Source organism: Myotis myotis, unplaced genomic scaffold (genome assembly GCF_014108235.1).
Source record: "Myotis myotis isolate mMyoMyo1 unplaced genomic scaffold, mMyoMyo1.p scaffold_m19_p_15, whole genome shotgun sequence".
Classification (NCBI taxonomy): domain Eukaryota; kingdom Metazoa; phylum Chordata; class Mammalia; order Chiroptera; family Vespertilionidae; genus Myotis; species Myotis myotis.
Genome location: NW_023416319.1, coordinates 26,609,196 through 26,630,657, shown reverse-complemented (window position 1 = coordinate 26,630,657; position 21,462 = coordinate 26,609,196). Strand labels below are relative to the sequence as shown.

Genomic DNA, 21,462 nt, shown 5'->3' with positions numbered 1-21,462 from the left:
TTACATTTTTGGTTTAAAATGTGAAGAAAAGAAAAATCATGTGAATTAGATATAACAGATTGCTAAGTATTAGTCTTTGTGTTTACCTTTATTCAAAATATTAAATAACATGGCTTATTTTGACTTCTTGTGGCAAATGTTGAATATAGGTAACATTTTCTTTTTAAAAATATGTCATTTTATTTTTTAGGACAAAATGTTTCATTTTTGGGTAAATACATTCTTCATACCAGGACCAGAGGAAACGTCAGAAAAAGTAGAAAATGGAAGTCTATGTGATCAAGAAATTGATAGTATTTGCAGTATAGAGCGATCAGATAATGACAAGGAATATCTAGTACTCACTTTAACAAAAAATGATCTCGACAAAGCAAATAAAGACAAGGCCAATCGATACTTTTCTCCAAATTTTAAGGTCAGTTAAAAACATTTTGAGGAGTTGGTGGGTGGCTCTATGTGTGTGCTTCTTTTATTCTAGGTGTATAGCTAGTGAAGGCCTTGCTTGACTAATTTTTAAATATTATTTAGAAGTAATATTTATGTAGCAGCAATCTGATAGTTTCTAATAAAATTCAAGTTGTGTAAAAAGTCATGAAAACTGTACTTTCCTTATTTCTTTGTTGTTTGGTTAAATTTGAGGCAGTCATTTGGGAGGAGTTAAATAAGTGGGATATGAAGGAGAAATGGGTGAAGTAAAGGGTAGAAGAGAACTCTTAATTATTTGAGAAGAATTTATATGGGATGTTCTCACTGATTTTACTCTTGTACTCCTCCAATTTATTCTCAGTCCCTCACACTGATCTTAAAAATAGATCGATTGTGTCACTCCTATTTACAGTTTTTAAGACGTTAGAGTCTTTGTTAAGCCCTACAGTGATTTGCATTACTTAGTACAGGCCTACCTCCTACATCAACTGGAGATACATTCTCTCCCTTTTCCCTGAGATTCACTCAGATTGGTCTTTCTTCATCTCTTCAAAGTGCTAAGCTCTTCTGCCTCTGGTCTTTCCAGTTCTTTTCCTCTTCCTGTACCTCTCCACCCTCAGCCTTTTCCCTACCCTTCACATAGATACCCTTCTCATATTCTAATCTATCTTCAATTTTATGTGATCTGAAAGGCGTTCTCTCATCATCCTCCCCTCTTATTGCCTTTCTACAATTGTTTTCTCTTATTATGGTATTATTTGGTTTGTTTTAATTTCATATATTTGTGAGTGTGTGTGTGTGTGTGTGTGTGTGTGTGTGTTTCCGTTTCTCTGCATAGGTAATAATTCTCCAGGTTCTGAAATGGAGGTTTGACATTTTTTTTATTTCCCTTTCCTATTTCATACTCTGTTTGACTTCCTCCCCTTGTTTTGACCATACCTTCCTACTGTCTCTCTTTAAAAATTCTTACTTTTTTTCTTTATTCCATGTGTATATATAACAATCTTAATCATAGCTTAAAAGTGTAAGAATAGTGCTAGTAGTAATAAAATAAAGGAGGTGGTTACACATATTAACTGAAAATAGATCCAATATTAAGTACCTTTAGGTCATATATTTCTTTAAAGTATTTAAAAGTAAGTGTCTTTTAGAATCCATGTTTACTTTCTTTTCTCTAAGTCTACATTTTTCTCAATCACTAGCTTTTAAAGTATAACTTGCTCTAGTTTTATTGTTTTCTGTTTTAATACTATATTTTATACTTATGATTACAAATAAAAACGATTTTAATTATCAGTAAACAAATATCACATGTTGGTAAGTACTATAAAAAAAATAAAGCAGAGGCTCGGCTGGCATAGATCAGTGATTGAGCGTTCACATATGAACCGGGAGGTCAGGGTTCAATTCCCTGTCAGGGCACATGCCCAGGTTATAGGGGGTATGCAGGAGGCAACCAGTCAAAGATTCTTTCTCATCATTGATATTTCTGTCTCTTCCTCCCTCTCCTTTCCTCTTTGAAATCAATAAAAATATATTTTAAAAAATAGAGATGTGATAGAGAATGATCTTGTGTGTTTTTTAACTGAATGGTTAGAGAAGGTCTCTCCAAGCAGGTGACATTTAGTTAGAGGCCTAAATGAAATAAGTGAGCTACACAAATATCTGAGAAAAGAGGGAAGAGCAGGTACAAAAGCCCTGAGATACTAATGAGCTTGATGTATTTGAGGATCGGTAAATAAGAATTCATTTTGACTAAAGCACACTGGTCCGAATGTGAAGACATTAGAGTGTATTTAGCACAGGAACGATGTAATTTGAATGTTCACTCTGTCCACTTCTTTAATATATATAGGCTGGAGAGGAGATAAGATTGGAAACTGTTGCAGTGGTTTAGTTCAGATGAGAAGTGGTGGTGGTTTGGACTAGAGTAGTGGCAGTGAGGGGTAATGAGAAGCTATCAGGTATACAGTTGACTCTTGAGTGACATGGGTTTGAACTGCGCAGATCCACTTATATGAGGATTTTTTTTCAATAAATATAGAATCAGCTCTCTGTAACCCCAAGTTTTGCATCCACAGATTCAACCAACAGGGCCAACTGTATGCATTGTTTTATGCCCTTCTATATAAGGGACTTGAGCATCCACAGATTTTGGTATCCGCTGGAGGATACTGGAACCAATGCCTGATGGGCACCAGGGGGATAGCTGTAAAGTTTTTGGGGAGTCGAAAGTTATACACCAATTTCCAACTGCACAAGAGTTGGTGCTCCTGACCCCTTTGTTGTTCCAGGAGCAAATGTTTATGGATTATTGATGTAAAAGGAGGAGAAAAATTGATGACTCTTGGATAATGTGGGGAGAGGCTGTAGATATAATCGAGTAAGCAAGGGATTCCAGTTTAAATCACACTAGATATGTGGTCTTTAGCAGGTTACCTAATCTCTCTGGGCCTTAGTTAGCTTCCTCTGCTTTAAAATGGAATCCCTGTCTTGTAGAGCTGTTTTGACAATTATTTCATTTAAGCCTGTAAGGCCCTTGGCTGTCTATTTAAACCACTGTATGATGTTAACTTCTCCATCCTTCAGGGGAAGTTTTTAGGACTAATGAGATCTTAAACATAATTGTTGATCAGTATTTTATATAGTACTAGAGGCCTGGTTCACGGATTCGTGCCCTGGTGGGGTCCCTCGGTCTGGCCTGCAAGGATCAGGCCGAAACTGGCTCTCCAACATCCCCTGAGTGGTCCCAGATTGTGAGAGGGCACAGGCCAGGTAGAGGGCCCCCACCGGTGCATGATCGGGGTTGGGGAGGGACTGCGGAAGGGCTCCAGGGCGTGTCCGGCCCGTCTTGCCCAGTCCCGATCCCTATCGGGCCAGACCCCAGCAGCAAGCTAACCTACCGGTTGGAGCATCTGCTCCCTGGTGGTCAGTGCGCATCATAGCAACTGGGTGAACCAATGGTCAGACACTTGGCATATTAGGTTTTTATTATATAGGATAATATTTGTATTTGGTTAGTATTTTTATATCAGAAAATACATTGATTTTCAGATAGGTAGTAAGTGAAACATTCTTTTGGAACTCAATTGTTAGTGAATTGAATTTTGTGATAAAAATATATTTTGTGCCCCTGACCGGTTTGGCTCAGTGGATGGAGCGTTGGCTTGCGGACTGAGGGGGTCCCAGGTTCAATTCCGGTCAGGGGCATGTGCCTTGGTTGTGGGCACATTCCCAGTGGGGGGTGTGCAGGAGGCAGCTGATCGATGTTTCTCATTGATGTTTCTAGCTCTCTGTCCCTCTCCCTTCCTCTCTAAAAAATCAAAATATATTTTAAAAAAAAAAAATATATATATGTATGTATATATATTTTGTGAACTGTTGATGAACTTCAGTCTCAGTGTATATTTCTTTTGTATATTTAGTTAATGCTTGAAGTTAATGCTTATTAAAAATGTATATTAACATGCCAGTTCATCTTTTCAGCATATAGGAAAAGACAGTGTAAGAAATTTTAAGAAGGGGGGGTCATTTAAAAAGCAGCTGCCTTTTAAAGATCATGTTTGTCATAGTACTTAAAAATGAATCTGCTAAAAGTATATATCTATACTAAGTAATTTAAGATTAGTCTGATTTATAGATTTTCCATTTAAACTTCCTCTTTTTTCTCTAGGTGAAGCTGTACTTCACAAAAACAGTAGAGGAGCCATCAAATCCAGAGGCTAGCAGTTCAACTTCTGTAACACCAGATGTTAGTGACAATGAACCTGATCATTATAGGTATTCTGACACCACTGACTCTGATCCAGAGAATGAACCTTTTGATGAAGATCAGCATACACAAATTACGAAAGTCTGAATTTTTTTTTTTTTTTTATGAAGAGGGATAAAACACCATGAAAACAAACTTGAATAAACTGAAAATGGACCTTTTTTTTTTTTTTTTTTTTTTTAATGGCAATAGGACATTGTGTCAGATTACCAGATATAGGAACAATTCTCTTTTCCTGACCAATCTTGTTTTACCCTATACATCCACAGGGTTTTGACACTTGTTGTCCAGTTGAAAAAAGATTGTGTAACTGTGTCATGTATATACCTTTTTGTGTCAAAAGAACATTTAAAATTCAATTAGGATAAATAAAAATGGCACTTTCCCATTTTATTCCAGTTTTATAAAACGTGGAGACAGACTGATGTGTATACGTAGGAATTTCTCATTGTGTGTTCTGTCACCAACTGAAGTGGCTAAAGAGCTTTGTGATGATATACAGGTTCACATCCTACCCCTTTGCACTTGTGGCAACAGATAAGTTTGCAGTTGGCTGGAGGAGTTTCTAAAGGGTTTTGCTACATTCTAATGCATGTATTCGAGTTAGGGGAATGGAGGGAATGCTCAGAAAGGAACATATTTTATGCTGGACTCTGGACCATGTAACATCTCCAGCTATTTACACACACCTTTCTTTAGCATGCTACAGTTATTAATCTGGATATTTGAGGAATTGGCCGCTGTCACTGCTTGTTGTTTGTGCATTTTATTATTTTTTTAAAGCATATTGGTGCTAGAAAAGGCAGCTAGAGGGAGTGAATCTGTATTGGGGTACAGGAATGAACCTTGCACAACATCTTAAGAATCCACAAATGAAGGGATATAAAACTAATGTGGTCATAGATAAGAAACACAGCAACAATGACTTAACCATATAAATGTGGAGGCTATCAACAAAGAATGGGCTTGAAACATTATAAAAATTGACAATGATTTATTAAATATGTTTTCTCAATTGTAATGAATGCTCCATCTCCTGTGTAATCAAGGCCAGTGCTAAAAGATGCTCTTATTACCTACATCAGTCAACAACTTACACATATTTTATTAGTTTTCAATCATATACCTGCTGTGGATGCTTCATGTGCTGTCTGCAAGCTTCTTTTTTCTCATTAAAGATAAACTGTTTTGTAATGCTGCACAGGAAATTTCAATTTGAGATTCTACAGTAAGCAGTTTTTTTTCTTTAAAGATTTATGATGCACTTATTCAGTCCAATAGCTGTCAGCCGTTCCACCCTTTTGACCTTACACATTCTATTACAATGAGTTTTGCAGTTTTGCACATTTTTTAAATGTCATTAACTGTTAGGGAATTTTACTTGAATACTGAATACATATAATGTTTATATTTAAAAGGACATTATTTGTGTTAAAAAGGAAATTAGAGTTGCAGTAAATTTCAAGACTGCACAAACAATAAGGCATTTACTTTTTCAGTAGAAGTTGTCCCACATAATGCTTTTAACAATTTGCTATTGAAAGAATAGATTTTTTTTTTTTTAGAGGTGCAGTGTTGAATTATTTCTTGATAGTGCTAGTGTTAGAACTAGGGCTTCTTTTTCACATAAGTATCATATATTTGATATGCCCAGACTGCATACTATTTTAAGCAGAGTACAACTACTAATGTAAAGCTAATGTGAAGATATTATTTAAAAAAGAATTTTCCCCCAGAAATTTGGTGTCTTTCAAATAATAGCTTGCCCTTGAAACATTTGAATATCCAGCCAATTTATTTCTTAATGGTGTAAAATCTCATTTTCAATAACTTATTGGTGCTGAAATTGTTCACTAGCTGTGGTCTGACCTAGCTAATTTACAAATACAGATTGCATAGGACCTATTAAAGCAGCGTTTATAGAGTTTGATGGTAAATAGATTAGGCAGAACTTCATCTAAAATATTCTTAGTAAATAATGTTGACATGTTTTCCATACCTCATCAGTTTTCATTCAGCAAATAAAATTTTTAAATTTTTAACAAAGCTCTTAGGATTTACACATTTATATTTAAACATTGTTATATAAAGAATTGATTGACTGCTCATAAATTAAATTGGTAAGGTTAGAGACAACTGTTCCTAAGATCTCACCATTGGAATTTATATGCCACCTTTCGTAAAAGCTGAAAATTGTTGACTAAGTTGAAAATCATTGATGTTTTGAAGATAGTTATTATTACTGTTATTTGTTACAGTTTTGGGCACAGTATATTAAAACATAACTTGTATTGTTCTGATATGTAACACGGAGGGCCAGGTCATAAATAATGACATTATAATGGGCTTTTGCACTGTTATTATTTTTCCTTTGGAATGTGAAGGTCTGAATGAGGGTTTTGATTTTGAATGTTTCAATGTTTTTGAGAAGCCTTGCTTACATTTTATGGTGTAGTCATTGGAAATGGAAAAATGGCATTTTATATATATATTATATATATATAAATATATATTATACATACTACTCTCCTTTATTTCAGTTACCATCCCCATAGAATTTGACAAGAATTGCTATGACTGAAAGTTTTTGAGTCCTAATTAAAACTTTATTTATGACAGTATTCATAATTAGCCTGAAATGCATTCTGTAGGTAATCTCTGAGTTTCTGGAATGTTTTCATAGACTTTTTGGATGTGCAGCCGCTTACATGTCTGAAGTTACTTGAAGGCATCACTTTTAAGAAAGCTTACAATTGGGCCCTGTACCATCCCAAGTCCTCTGTAGCTCCTCTTGAATATTTTTTGCCATAATTGTTAAAGGGTAGTTGAATAAATAGCATCACCATTCTTTGCTGTGGCACAGGTTATAAACTTACGTGGAGTTTACTGGCAGCATCAAATGTTTCAGCTTTAAAAAAATAAAAGTAGGGTACAAGTTACATGTTTAGTTCTAGAAAATTTGTGCAATATGTTTATAACGATGGCTGTGGTTGCCACAAAGTGCCTCGTTTACCTTTAAATACTGTTAATGTGTCATGCATGCAGATGGAAGGGGTGGAACTGTGCACTAAAGTGGGGGCTTTAACTGCAGTATGTGGCAGAGTTGCCTTCTACCCTGCCAGTTCAAAAGATCAATCTGTTTTCATATAGAATATATATACTAAAAAATTTCAGTCTGTTAAAACAGCCTTACTCTGATTCAGCCTCTTCAGATACTCTTGTGCTGTGCAGCAGTGGCTCTGTGTGTAAATGCTATGCACTGAGATACACAAAAAATATGTGTACAGAATAATGCCTCATACCAATCAGATGTCCATTTGTTATTGTGTTTGTTAACAACCCTTTATCTTTAGTGTTATAAACTCCACTTAAAACTGATTAAAGTCTCATTCTTGTCATTGTGTGGGTGTTTTATTAAATCAGTATAATTGAAATCGCTTAAATTTGTTGAAATTTTAAATAACGGGCAGCCAAATGTGCTTAATACATTTTCTATTAAGTTCCCCCCCCCCCCCCCCCCCCGCTGTCCTTCGTAGTCTACAATTATTAAAACATGGGCTTTGTCACCTTGGGAGTAGAGTATCAGTCTACTCATGTTTGAGAAAGGCACTTTTTAGGGCTTTAGTCAACACTTAATACATTGTTTTAAGCACATTACATTACATAACATTCTAATCTTGAAAAACTTCAAGATTGAAAATTTTGTGCATTTATTTTTTAAACTAAGGCAGACGTCTGCAGATAATTCCCCAGAACGGATTTGATACTTCAGATTTCAGTTTGTGGCTTTTTCATTCATTATGATTCTGTAGTCTGCCATTAACATATGGGAAGCTTCATCTACTCATTGTGATTAGTGCTATTTAAAAATTTCTATTCCAGAAGAGTTTAAAGAACTTGGTGTACTTGAATTCAACCTTGTTATTTCTAATCTTAAAAGCTTAAAAACTAAGGCATATCCTTTCAACAAAGCATAGTAAGGTGATAAGTGTGGCTGTACAAGTGTTTTGAAAATAAAGCAGAGCATTTATGTAACAGTGGAATTTAATGTTATTTCAAGTTTAAATTTTCTCCATGTGACTTTTTAAAAGTGAATGTGAATAATGTATAATATAAAGAAGTATGAGAAGTGTGTATACACACAATTTTTTCCTTTTTAAGTATGTTTAGAAACTATACTGAAGTCTAAAATTGGTGATTTCTGAAAAATAGGATTTGCTGGCAATTTTGTTTTTGTTCATGCTCTTACTATAGTATAATTTGAGTTGCTTAGTTAAGTGAATGCCATCACCATTTCCATTGAGAATTTAAAAATCACCAGTGTTTAACATGCAGGCTTCCAAAGGCTTACAAAAAATCAAGACCCTTAAATCTAGTTGATTTGCTGCTAATGTGAAACATTTTTTGTTCTTTTAGTCTTGCCAGACAGTTAACCTCGCATCTAAAACAGTCTTAAGTAGCTTAAGTATAAGTTTTGATTAGCAGTGCTATTACTAGTACAGAGAGAAATGTTTGTGAAGCAATAATAAATATTCATTCTGAACTGGTATAAGGACAGTACCTAAAAATTAGCAAAAAATAATAGAGAAAAATATTTTAAAACTTTTAAAGATGAAATGTTAGAGATTGATTTTCCTATGGAATTATATAGCTATAGGAAGCCTAATGGTTAAGTCACTCGTCAGTTGTTTTCAATTTTTAGAGCAAATTTATCTTTTTTTTGGCCTGATGTTGCTATTTTTCCATCTTTCAAGAAATCTTACAAGTATATCAGAATGTTGGTAGCCACTCTGACAAATTCATATTGGTTGGTAGCTTTTAAATTTAAAGTGAAAACAGAAAAGGACAAAATAGTTGTGTCGGTGGTAAAACATTTGGTTCTTAAATTAGTTATTTTGAGAATACTTTCCCATAACTACAACGAAATCATTACTCATCCCACCACCCGGAGACAAAGCCATTATTAATGGCTTAGTGACTATACAATCATTTTTCTATATATTCATGTTTATTTTCTTTAAAAATGAAATTTGTACTGTGTGTACTCTCAAAGCCTTTAAACTTAGTATTTCTGTCATGGGTTTGTAGGATGTGCAGTTACATCAGGAAATGGACAGTGGCTTAATTCTTTCTAATGCTACAGATGCAGATTGTGTGCAGCTATTGAGAGCCCTTTCCAATCGCGTGGGTTAACCGTGAGTGTTTAAATATTGTTGGCATCGGGATGGTATAGATGTCTAAGTAAATAAAACAGCCACATTTACTTAGTAAGAACAAGCTTAACAATAGATACGACTCTTTAAACACCATTTTAAATATTTGCACTTTGGAATTTATGTAACATAGATAAACAAGAATATGTGAAACACTATTAGTAATCTTCATCACCTTTCTATTTCCCTTATAGGTGGGAAAAGAAGGATGAGATTTTCAGTTTTGATAATTCCCAAGCAGTTGCTTAGAGTGAGTTATTTTGACACCTTAAAAAAGTGAAGGCTACTGCTGGTTTATCACTTTATTGTCTTTAAATCTGTGTGCTCATGTGACTTCCATTACATCAAAAAATATCTCATGAATGTTTCACTATTAGCAGCTCTGGAACTTACCATGCTTAATATAATGGTGGGCTTTATACCAGAACATACAACTCTTGACAGTTATTTGAGAATTTTGGTGAAAAACAGTTTAGTTGGAGGGTAATACATAACTTATAAGCCAATGTATTGATATTTTAAGAAAATTTTTGCATACATAAGTGAAGTCAACTGCCATCTTTGAGCATTACCACATTATAAAATCTGCATATTTTTTAATGAACTTTTAACAAGGATTTATATTTTTTTAATTAAAAAATAATTTATTTCTCTTTTGTTGCATGTGGATTTTCATTTGTCCTTAAAATGGTCAGAGAGTTTGTTTCTGTGGAATACAGTTAGACTTGTAGTCATGGCTCCAGTGTTTCAGTTTGTGAAATTTGTATACTGTAGTGAAATTCTTAAAATGGTTACGTGTGGCTTTCTGTATCATTTATTGGCTTTATTTATGTGCACCTTTAGGATTTTCTGCCTACTCTGTACAGTTGTCCAAATGATATCCCTGGTTTACAAATTCCTTTGCAGTTTCTATTTTCTTTTGTTGTTGTTTTTCTTTGTTAGTTTCTATTTTTTTTTACTATTTAAATTGCCCTAATGGGCAGATTATAAGTGTGTGTGTGTGTGTGTGTGTGTGTGTGTGTGTGTGTGTGTGTGTATGTGTGTGAGAGAGAGAGAGAGAGAGAGAGAGTACTAGACTCCACAATTTTAGAAATTAAAATAGTTTGATTCAGGCAAACAGTTCTCACTGGAAGTTCACAGTTCATATTTATAATGAAAATGTTACCCTGGATGACCTTTGACATACAGTAATGAGTCCTGGATATTAATAGGTATGTTAGTGATATCTTGATAGGTGCATTAATGAATTATTTTCAAAGCTGTGCATTTAACTAAAGTTGGTGTATTGGAAATGTTTATATCAAGTTCCATTTGGCTACTGGTGGACATAAAAAATAGAATGCTTTCGTATAGAGAGTATTTTTTCTTTAACAAATTAAAAGGATACTTATTTTGAATAATTGGTTTTAAACTTTTTATTCAGCAAGTATGTATCAAGTCCCAGCTGCATATAACAGAGGCTTGGAATATATTGCTAATCAAAACAGAGACCCTTTTTTGCCCTTGAGGAGTTTCCATTCTAGTAGAGGAAATAGATTTTATTAAAATAATGATAAATTGTGATACATGCTGTGAAATGAGATGCATAAGTTACAGTAATAATCAAACATTCCATATGCTTTTAAAATTTCCACCTCCTTTTTTAGATGGGGCCTTTATAACTAGTTTATTCCAGTGAAATAGAACTGAAAGTTATGTGACATTTCTGAGGAAAGGCATTAAAAATGAAATTTCTTGTACAATCCTAAAGCTTCTGTCTTTCTATAATGTGGTGAACAGAGACATGTTTTGTTCAGTGTGGGTCTTGAGTGACTTTTTAGAACTCCCTCAAATATTTTTGCTACATGGAATATGTTAGACATAAGCATGAGTAATAAGTAATTATCATAATTTACACTGATATTCTGGAAAATTTGTTAGCATAATTAATTCTGTTCTAACTAATGCTTTGGAAGGATCAGGGATGAATTTCTTGAGCAACCAACAGGGAGGTAAGAATGAAACAAAATCAAAAGTGACATCTGTAAACAACGTGATGCAGTAAAGAAACTAAATTAAAAGTCACTCAGTAGTGGCTGAGATGCTTGGGATATGAATGGGTGAACAGCAGATCCCTGCCACATGGAGCTTACATTCTAATAAGAGAGAATGGATGATAATTAACATACCATATATAAGGTAGTAAGTGCTGTGGGGGGGAAGATGTGGAAGAGGGTTCCCAGAGGTGGAGAGATTGCAGTGTTGGATAGGGGAGCCGGGAATAGGCCTCACTGGGAAGGTGAGAATTGAACAGACTCATCAAATAGTGGTGGGATTTTTTCATCCTTTCAGTCAGCAGGAAGCACTCATTATCCTCTATAAAATTTTATTCTCACCTTTTACAACTCTATTAATTCCTGATTTAAGATTATTATTGGTATATCTAGGGAGAGATTTGAAGGGTATCACCCCAAATAGTCACTATGTTCTAAAATCATTTCTTCTCTAAACTGGTTTGGCAAAACCTATAAAAGTCTTTTTCTCCTCATACTAAGAGTTAAGTTCATTTTTAAATTTTTCTTACAATCTACTAAATGTGGTTATATTTTGAAAATAATTGATATTACTTTCAGTAGAAGTTAAAGTTATGGCCTCAAACATTTCTGAAAAACTGAAAGGAAATGTCATTTATGATTTATTGATGGGAAACAAGTTATAAATTTTTAGTTACTTGAAAAACAAGAGGGGTGAAATTTATGACCTAGGCTTATATGTTTTAATTATTAGCTCATAAGCAGAAACCTCTGGAAAAATATCAGTATCTAAATAGTAAAAGAAATACTTTTTTTTCTTTCACAAAGAGAGAATCCCCCTTTTCTACTCCATTTTAAGATCCAAGAAGTTTAACTTTGTGGTCAAGGGAAATAGTATAATTGAATTGATTTAATACAGTAGAAACTTACAACTATTTATCAGGGCAGGTACATATAATTGGGCATGATATTTTGGAAGAAAGGAGTAACTATTAACTTTTAATTCTTTAAGATTCTACGTGATTTCAAAGACATTTTTCTTTACAATTTTGCGTCTTGTTTTTACTCGAGTCTAATGAAGCTTTTTATTTTTCCTTGCATTTTAGTTTGCTTGAGAAAGAATTTAAGGTATAGCTAAATGGGATTCCTCATTGTGAGAAAAACTGTCATGTAAATTTAGAAAAAAATATTGCATATATCTTTTGGTCTTGACCTAAGGATAAACTTCACTTACTGGAAATGTCTCTTGCACCTACCTCATTGAGTTTGAAAGTATTTTCCAATAGTGTTGTGATTGATCCTTTAAACATTGATAAATAGCCTCCTCCTTAATTTATAAGGAAACATGTCATGTTTTTACAGTAGGATTTACTCTTCTTGAAATTTATAACTTGTTTCCTGAGACTTGGAAAATTTAATTTTGTTTTTCTGTTTAATAATATAGTTAAATGTGACCTGCAGATATTGTGAAACTTATCTAAAATATAACCTGTAAAACACTCTCTATGACAATGCTATCTATGTAGTAAAACTTTAAGAGAGCTAAAGTAGTTCAATTAACTGACATTAGAATACTCCATGACATGCAAATTAGGAAGTATTAGCAAATTAGAGTCATGTTTATGTTTCTCTTTTCAATTTGAATCATGTTTTTGAAATGAAAGTTCTAATTTTCCATTCCTTATGATCTATAAGGAAGAGAAATGCATTTAAATTTTATAAGTAGATGTGAAAATTATCAAACTACTTAATTTTCAATATTACATGAAGATGTTATTGTCAAGAAAGCCCACCATTTTACATAGTTAATTCTCAACCAGGGAACTCTGTGTTCTTTAGGTAATTAGCTAATACTTTGTGTACTGTGTGTGGCCATCATAATTCATATGGATAATGCATGAGCTTCTTGAACTTATTAAGTATTGCTGTATATTCAATAAGTGAAAGGGAAAATAATAACTTCTAGTCTTTAGTAAAAGAGTAGGCATAAGGTACACTTTCCCTTTGCAAGACTCAGCAGATACCACTTAATGTGTTTAGCTGTTCTTGGAGAAGATGGAGCATGCTGTTTCTATAAAAAAAATCCAATAATATTAAAGCAGATATATCACTCTGAACATGATTTACTGAGGTAACAATGGCTTGAAGGTATTTGCAAACCTCAAGCAACTTGAATCTTTTCTCAAGAAAATTAAACACATTTCTACCTTAGAAAACCGGGAGGCCCATCTTTAACAATCACAGGAATTCTGTGATAAGTCAGCTACCTAGAGACCAAAATAAGGAGCTCAGAGAGGAAGGAAGCTGAAGAAGTGCAGGGAGAGCTCAAACTAACTCAGTACCAGGGGGATGGTAGAGGGATAGGAAAATAATAGTATTTTGAGCTTTTAGTTCATACTAGACACTGTGATAGACGTTTCACATGTTTTACTACCCCCTTCAAGGTAGGCCTCAAATTAAGTACAGAACAAATCAGAGTACTTAAATTACCCAGGTGTCACAACTAGTAAGTAGGAAACTGGATTCAAACCCAAGGCAGTCTGCTACCTCTTAAACAGAATCGAATTTACAAAGCAAACTAAAAACAAAAGCCTAAACAATTAAGGAGTAATGAAATCATGCTAATATTTTTTATTACTGACAAAGGTAAAGCAAACTTTAGTACAAGCTTTAATTCCTGAAAAATTAAAAGCAAAGAGAAGTATTTAACAATTGTTTGAGCCATAAAAGAGGAAACAAACAACTCTATGTATCTTGTAACGTACTTGACAGGTAAGATGCTAAGACGTTGACACATTTTTATATCAAGACTGAGCATGAGAGCTCTTTTATTTGCTATTTTAGTGTTAAATCCATTGAATAAACTTGTACTTTAGTTTTGCTTGAACTAGAATACCCAGTTTTAAGTCCTTGGCTCTCAGTAAAGCAGGCCAACCAGCAACCCAACAAGTATGTTGCTTGTCTACTTTGTCTAATTGGAATCAGAAAAGGCCATAGCACTTACATTTTAGAGTGGGGAAGCAGATTTTACACAGATGGGCGAATAAGTGCAATGGCATGGTATAGGACAGTGATGGCGAACCTTTTGAGCTCGGTGTGTCAGCATTTTGAAAAACCCTAACTTAACTCTGGTGCCATGTCACATATAGAAATTTTTTGATATTTGCAACCATAGTAAAACAAAGACATATTTTTGATATTTATTTTATATATTTAAATGCCATTTAACAAAGAAAAATCAAAAAAATGAGTTTGCATGTCACCTCTGACATGCTTGTCATAGGTTCACCATCACTGGTGTAGGAACAAATGTGGCCATTTAGGAAACGAGGAAATAAAGACTAGGGCAGAATAGTGACAGGGCAGAGTGGTGGAAGATAAAATTTTCGAATTAGGCAGGGGAAACTCTGGTTCTAGCCAACGTGGAATAAAACTACTCAAGTCCACCTCTTTGTTTGTTTGTTAATCCTCACCTGAGAATATTTTTCCATTGATCTTTTTTGGAGAGAGGAAAAGACAGAAAGAAACATCAATGTGACAGTAACACATTGATTGGTTGCCTCCTGCAGGCCCCAACTCAGGCCAGGGAGGATCCTGCAACCAAGGTACGTGCCCTTTACCGGAATCTAACCTGGGACCTTTTCATCTGCAAGCTGATGCTCTATCCCTCTGAGCCAAACAGGCTAGGGCAAGCCCACCTCTTTTGCCAATGCAATTAAAAACCTCTGGACCAAATACAAAAGCAAGTACTTAAGAACTTGGAAAAGTAAACAAAAGCAGGCAGATTGTAAAGGGGAGTCTGGAGTTGGAAAAGCAACATATATGAAGATATTCCTCATTTTTTTTTCTCTTTTATGGCTTTTCCCCAAGGTGGCCCCGCCCCTGGAGCTGCACAACGGTGGAGAGCATGAGTAACTGAAACCCAGAGAAATCCAGCTTTCTGGCCAGAAGACCCAGGAAAAGTTTTTTGTGGGCCAGGGAACGGGTGAGGGGGAGGGAGAAAATCCTGAAGAGGAGAGAGCTGGAAAGAGGATCCTCTAATTCTGTGTGGGAACTTCCACACATCCTGGCTCACTCCTGAGCAGGCATACACAGAACAGACCCAAGGAGCCACAGCAAAGTCCTAGAAAATGAAACAGATCTGAACCACCACTCAGAAGATGAGACAGAGCTTGGGTTCTGAGCCTAACTGGGTTGATTGCTTAAACCCAAAATATTTCCCAGAAAATTTTAAGAAGATCCAGAATCGATACAATCTAGTATCCATAATTACTTAACTAGGAAAGAACCAGGAAAATGTGACCAACTCAAAGGAAAAGGCAAGAAACACAGGTCTCAACCCAGATGTGGAATTATCAAGTGTAAAAGCAGCAATTATGACATGCTCCATGAGTTCAAGATAAACACACTTGAACTGAATGAAAAGATAGACTTTTCAGCAGAAAAACAAATTACAAAAAGAACCACATGGAAATTTCATAGCAAAATGTACATCTGAAGTTAAAAATCATTGCATGGGCAATAAAATAGAAATGACAGCCAACAGAATTAAAGATAAATTAATAAGTGTTTAGTTCTAATGATGACTTGGAAATCTTAAAGGTAAATGAGGCTTTAAAAGGCAAAATGTATTTGATTTGGAATTAGCTATGGGAAGCCTTAATAAGATATTAATCCAAGTACCTTTATGGGGCTCCCTCAGATACATGTGAAGAAGTTTCTGCTGTTTGTCAATTACATTTAGTAAAGAATTAGCATTATCGTAGGTCCACCATGATGATTATGAGAATTTTCTAGTAGTGTTTTATACAGGCTCAACATGTAAAAATGTTCAAATGCTCTGTGACTTGCAGTGTCAAAGGTGAAGTATGCAATGACAAAGAAAAGCTCTCTGATTGGGCCCATTAAGTTGTGTACCTGTAATAAAAGCACTTTTTGAAACATAACAGACTTACCACTAGATAATTGCCACGCTCATCCTCAGAGTCGGTGCCTGGTAATTGCTTTGCTCGCCTGCTCATGCAAATTCTGATTCAGCCTTTGCAGTTAGCCCCAAATATGAATGTTATTACAGAGAGTGGAAATCAACCCATCCTGTAAGCACAATACATGCGTTTCAATTTTGTAACAACAAAAAAGCAATGTTTAATGCTGCTAGTACCTAGAAATCTGTTCGGATAAATCATTAAGGTGAGTTTGGAGCAAAACTGAACTGGTATTATGATTGGAGAAATGTCTTTCTGATGAAAGAAGATAAATTTAAGACTTTAGAATACCTCCCCCATTGTTATAATTAGCACCATATTATTCTTAAAAGGTGATACAAGTCCTTGGAGTGACAATGATAATTGTGGATTTAAGAGTTTAACAAGTGTTGCCATTTTATTCTCATAAGGTAGGAAGTACAATTATATCCTTGTTATACATGAGGAATTGAGGTACAGGAAGATTAGTAACTTATTGAACACAGCAAAGCTAGTAAATTGTAGAGCCAGAGCTTAAATCCAAGTCAATCAGATTTCCAAGCCTAGGCCGTTGCCTATTGTGTTACATGTTACCTCCTAAAACAACTTCCTGAGACCTTTCATTTTCTTTATAAAGACCATAGTCTTCAAACTGGAAAGGCTACAGCAGTGGTGTAAGAAGCAATTCTCAAGATTTTTGGCCTCAGGATTCCTTTACATCCTTAAATTTTACTGAGGACCTCAAAGAGATTTTGTTTGTGTGGGTTATATCATATTAGAAATTAAAACAGACATTCCTTATTACCTGAAAAATATCTATTAATTAAAAATAATACTAAACATTACATATTAACATAAATAACACTTAAATAAAAATATGCTTTCCAAAACAAAAAATTTAGTGATAAGGGTGGCTTTTTAAAATACATCTTTTCTTACCTATCACTTGGCTTAATAGAAAACAGTGGATTCTCATCTATGCTTCTGCATTTAATCTATTGTGACATGTTGTTTGGGTTGTAGTATATAAAGAAAACATGGCCTTGAACAGATATGTAGTTAGAAAAGGGAGAAGTATTTTAATAGCCCTTCCAGATAATTGTAGATAATTTTATTTGATACTACCAAACTCATCAAGTTTTAATTTCTTGCAATATGGATTTGGAAACCCTCAATGAACTTTTGTACTCTGTTTAATTCAAATGCATTGATTTATCTTGTTCTTTGAATGGATTTTATTTTTTTACTCATTCATGATTTTGTAACATCATCAAGCATGAGTTATTTGGAAAATATTGGTTCACTAACTTGTGTAGATCTTCCAAATTTTGACATACTTATTATACAATGCCAAAAAAAAAAAAAAAAATCACATTTGTTAATATCACCCTGAGCTCAGCATAAAAGTCTTTAAATACTAGGAAGCTGTCAAGTTCACAATGGCAGATGCAAGTTTTTAAAAATACTAATCTTTATTTATTTAAAAGTTAGAATTTTATTACTAACAACAAATACTGTTAGTTGTTTTCCTGAAAGGGTCTCAATGTTTGACTGGGGCTGCAGGCCACACTTTGGGGATTACTGGTGTAAGAACTTTGTGGGGGAAGAAGCAACAGTTACCTAAAAGGCTCAAACAAATTAACTTTTCGGGTGCTGAAGGAATTTGAGAATAAGATCTCAGAATCACTAGGAGTAATCTGTGATGGGTTAGGGGAAATGGGAGAGAGTTCAGACACACAGAAAAGATTGCCTTAATTCTCCAGAGGGATGTATTCTGGGTAACAAAGGCCAGTATGTTTAACACTGATTCCCAGAAAAAGACTATGCTATATTCTGTAGCAGATAGTTTAAGAACAATAGAAAATAATTCAGCAATTAGCAGATGTCATGAGGGTTGTGTGGGTCATCTCAAAGTTCATTTTCCTTATATGATCATGTGACACATGTTACACATGGTGTACATTCTAAAATGTTTAAATAACTATAGAAAGACAATTTAATAATTTGTATAGGTACTATTTATACAAACCGCACGAGTCTTATTTGATTAAAAACCATTTACACATTACCTGCCATATGCAAATGCTGGGTTAGGCAAATGGTAGGTCTAAGGGGCACATAGGAGGATAATTAAAAGGATTTGCCTTGAAAAAAGAAGCCCAAGAATATTTTCAAACGTGAGAAATTTGCCTTGTGAGAGCAAGTAGCATGGTGTTATGGGAAGAGGATAGATAGCATAAGAGTTAAACATCTGGGTGCTCATCCTGCCTTTAGCACCAACTCAATGGCTGACCGTGGGCATTTACTTCAATTCCAGACCTGCGTCCATACCTGTAATATTGAATGAGGCTAAGGCCCCTGACAGGGTGCAGTTGTACCTTCTCACTCCATGGAACATAACCAGAGTTAGGAATGGAATTTTGGGGAGGCCACCTTTATCTCACAATTAGCAACTTTCTAGCTCTGTGCTGTCCAATACTGTAGCCACTAGCTCCAGGTGCCAGTTGAGCACTTGAAATGTGACCAGTCCAAATTGGGAACCGCTGAAAGTATAAATTCACACCAGATTTTGAAGACTTACTAGGGAAAAAAGTGTAAAATTTCTCAATTTTTTATATCGATTACATGTTAAAGTAAGAATTTGGGAATACAATGAGGCCTTGACTTACGAGTTTAATTCATTCCGTGACGGAGCTCGTAACTCAAATTACTCGTATGTCAAATCAAAAGTGAATGATTGAGACACGTGATGCTGGGCTGATGTTGTGTCATTCACTGTGATATTCACTGCGCCAACTAGCGGTGGGGTATCTGAAACTGGCTCATAACCCGAATTTTAGCTCACAACTCAAAGCAAAAAATCGGCGGAGAGACGGCTCGTATCTTGAAAAACTCATTAGTCGGGACACTCGTAAGTCAAGGCCCCACTGTATATTGGGTTAAATTATTAAATTAACTTCACCTGTATCTTCTACTTTTTAAAACATGGCTACTGGAGAATTTAAAATTATACATATGGCTTACATTATATTTCTACTGGACAGTGTCGTTCTAGCTAAGTTTCCAACAAAGAATATTAACTTGAATAAAAATCTAATTGTACCTTTTGATGTACGGTGAGCGGAGGTATCAAAGTCACAGTTCTGACGAGAGCTTCACCGAAGACTCCATTTGCTGTGCATTTGGTCTGTATTGCATTCTCAATCTGTGCTCAGATGATGGCTGGGGCTCCAGCAGCTTTGCTTCCAGGATATGTCAGTGGAGGGTACAGGAAAGGGCCTAGACTGGTTGCCTGATATAGGCACTGGGGACTTTCTCTCTGCCCCCCCCCCTTTTTTAAATATATTTTTATTGATTTCAGAGAGGAAGGGAGAGGGAGAGAGAGACAAACATCAATGATGAGAGAGAATCACTGATCGGTTGCCTCCTGCACACCCCACACTGGGGATCAGGCCCACAACCTGGGTATGTGCCCTGACCAGGAATTGAACCGTGACCTCCTGGTTCATAGGTTGACGCTCAACCACTGAGCGATGCCAGCTGGGCTCCACCCCTCCACACTTTTTTTTTTTTTATTGGAGCAGAGAATCATTCAATTATTAAATGCATGAATGAGTGTACCAACTACATGTGTGTTTCAGGTAAAACGACTGATAGGGTTCAGGCTTTGGACCAGGTCAGGCAACTGGTATTATTCTCAATGCCACTGTTTACTAGCTCTGTGACCTTACTTATCCACTTCGTGCCTCGGTTTCTCCATATGTAAAACACAAGGTTTGCATGTGCAGTTTGAATAGAGCATAGTAGATTTCCCTGGAAGCATGGCATGCTACTGAACGTCCTTGGCAATCCAGTGGCCTAAACACATCTTGCAAGAGAACACTACACACAACAACAACACCCTTTAAAAAGTACCTTGCCTGTGGACAAGTTGTTAAACGTGTTCTTACTTCCTTGCCTCCGTCACCACCTATACAGCATGTTTTGGAGCAATTTCACATGGCTTGTAAAGTTTAAAGCCAGTTAGTACACTGCCTGGACACCCTTTGGAATTGATCTTTCAATAGGAGGGCATTTGTGGGTAAGTGGAAACTTCATATTCAGTAAAGACCTGTTACAGGCAAAGTGATCCAAGGTGCTCTCTATTTCTGCGTTTCCCATTCAAACCTGGCAGCATGTAAGGTGAAGTGTTTATCTCATATGCCTACTCTCTGACTCTTAGGATTCTAAAACTTAGGGCTGGATTATTTTTGTAACCCACACTTCTTGGCAATACTATTATACTCCTCTGTCCAGCTCTCTCCCATTCCCCAGAACTTGACTGACCTGCTGGGTCCATTGCTCCCACCACCTTTATTCTCTTTCTCTCAGAACCGACCCTTGCCTTCTGAGCAGAGAAAAAGAAAATAAAGGTTGTCATACTGCATGGACTGCCTCAACTTCCTGCCCCTCTTATCATCAGCCAGCCCTCTATCTCCTTCAATCTACCTCTCTGTTACTTTGATGAAAAAATATCAACCTCTTGTATAAGGCTAACTTTTCTACTATACTCTTATTCCTCTCTTTTCTGAGACCAAGACCATGTTTAATTGGATCATCTCTTTTGTATCATTTCTTGAAGTTTATAAATATTCTAAATTCCTCCTTTTTTTAGTAAAGGGAGAAAAAGAAGAAAGCCTTCTTTATCTTGAATTCTGTTATCTGTCTCCCTTCTCTTTTCAAAAAGAAAATCTACAATTGTCTCTACTTCTTCACATATCATTCACTCATTTTTCTATTGATATTTACCATATTAATGTAGTTACTAATGCACATTCAAAAATCACACACATAAAATATGTCAACTTAGAAATATTCTAGACTTCATCAAATTATCAATCAAGTATAAAGGTAGAATATATAAACTTTCAGATATTTCGGGATGCAGAAATGTTATCTCCTATGCAACGTTCTTGGGAAGGTATGGGAGAATGTGTTCTACCAAAATACAGAAGTAAAGTAAGAAAGAGGAAGACATGGGAGCTGGGAAAGGGGAGGGAGAGCAGCAAAGGGAAGTCCTAAAAATAAAAGCTGTG

General features: G+C 35.4%; 1 protein-coding gene across 3 annotated transcripts in view; it reads left to right on the top strand.

Moving 5' to 3' along the window:
• The window catches only part of PTEN (phosphatase and tensin homolog), an 87,699-nt gene extending 80,103 nt beyond the window's left edge, over nt 1–7,596 (top strand). For all 3 annotated transcript variants that reach the window (XM_036336712.1, XM_036336710.1, XM_036336713.1), the window contains 2 exons: nt 191–415; nt 4,100–7,596. In XM_036336712.1, the coding sequence (XP_036192605.1) occupies nt 191–415; nt 4,100–4,285 (411 nt within the window). In that variant the 3' untranslated portion in view covers nt 4,286–7,596. The remainder of the gene's footprint in view (nt 1–190; nt 416–4,099) is intronic.
• Nucleotides 7,597–21,462: the final 13,866 nt, after the last annotated feature.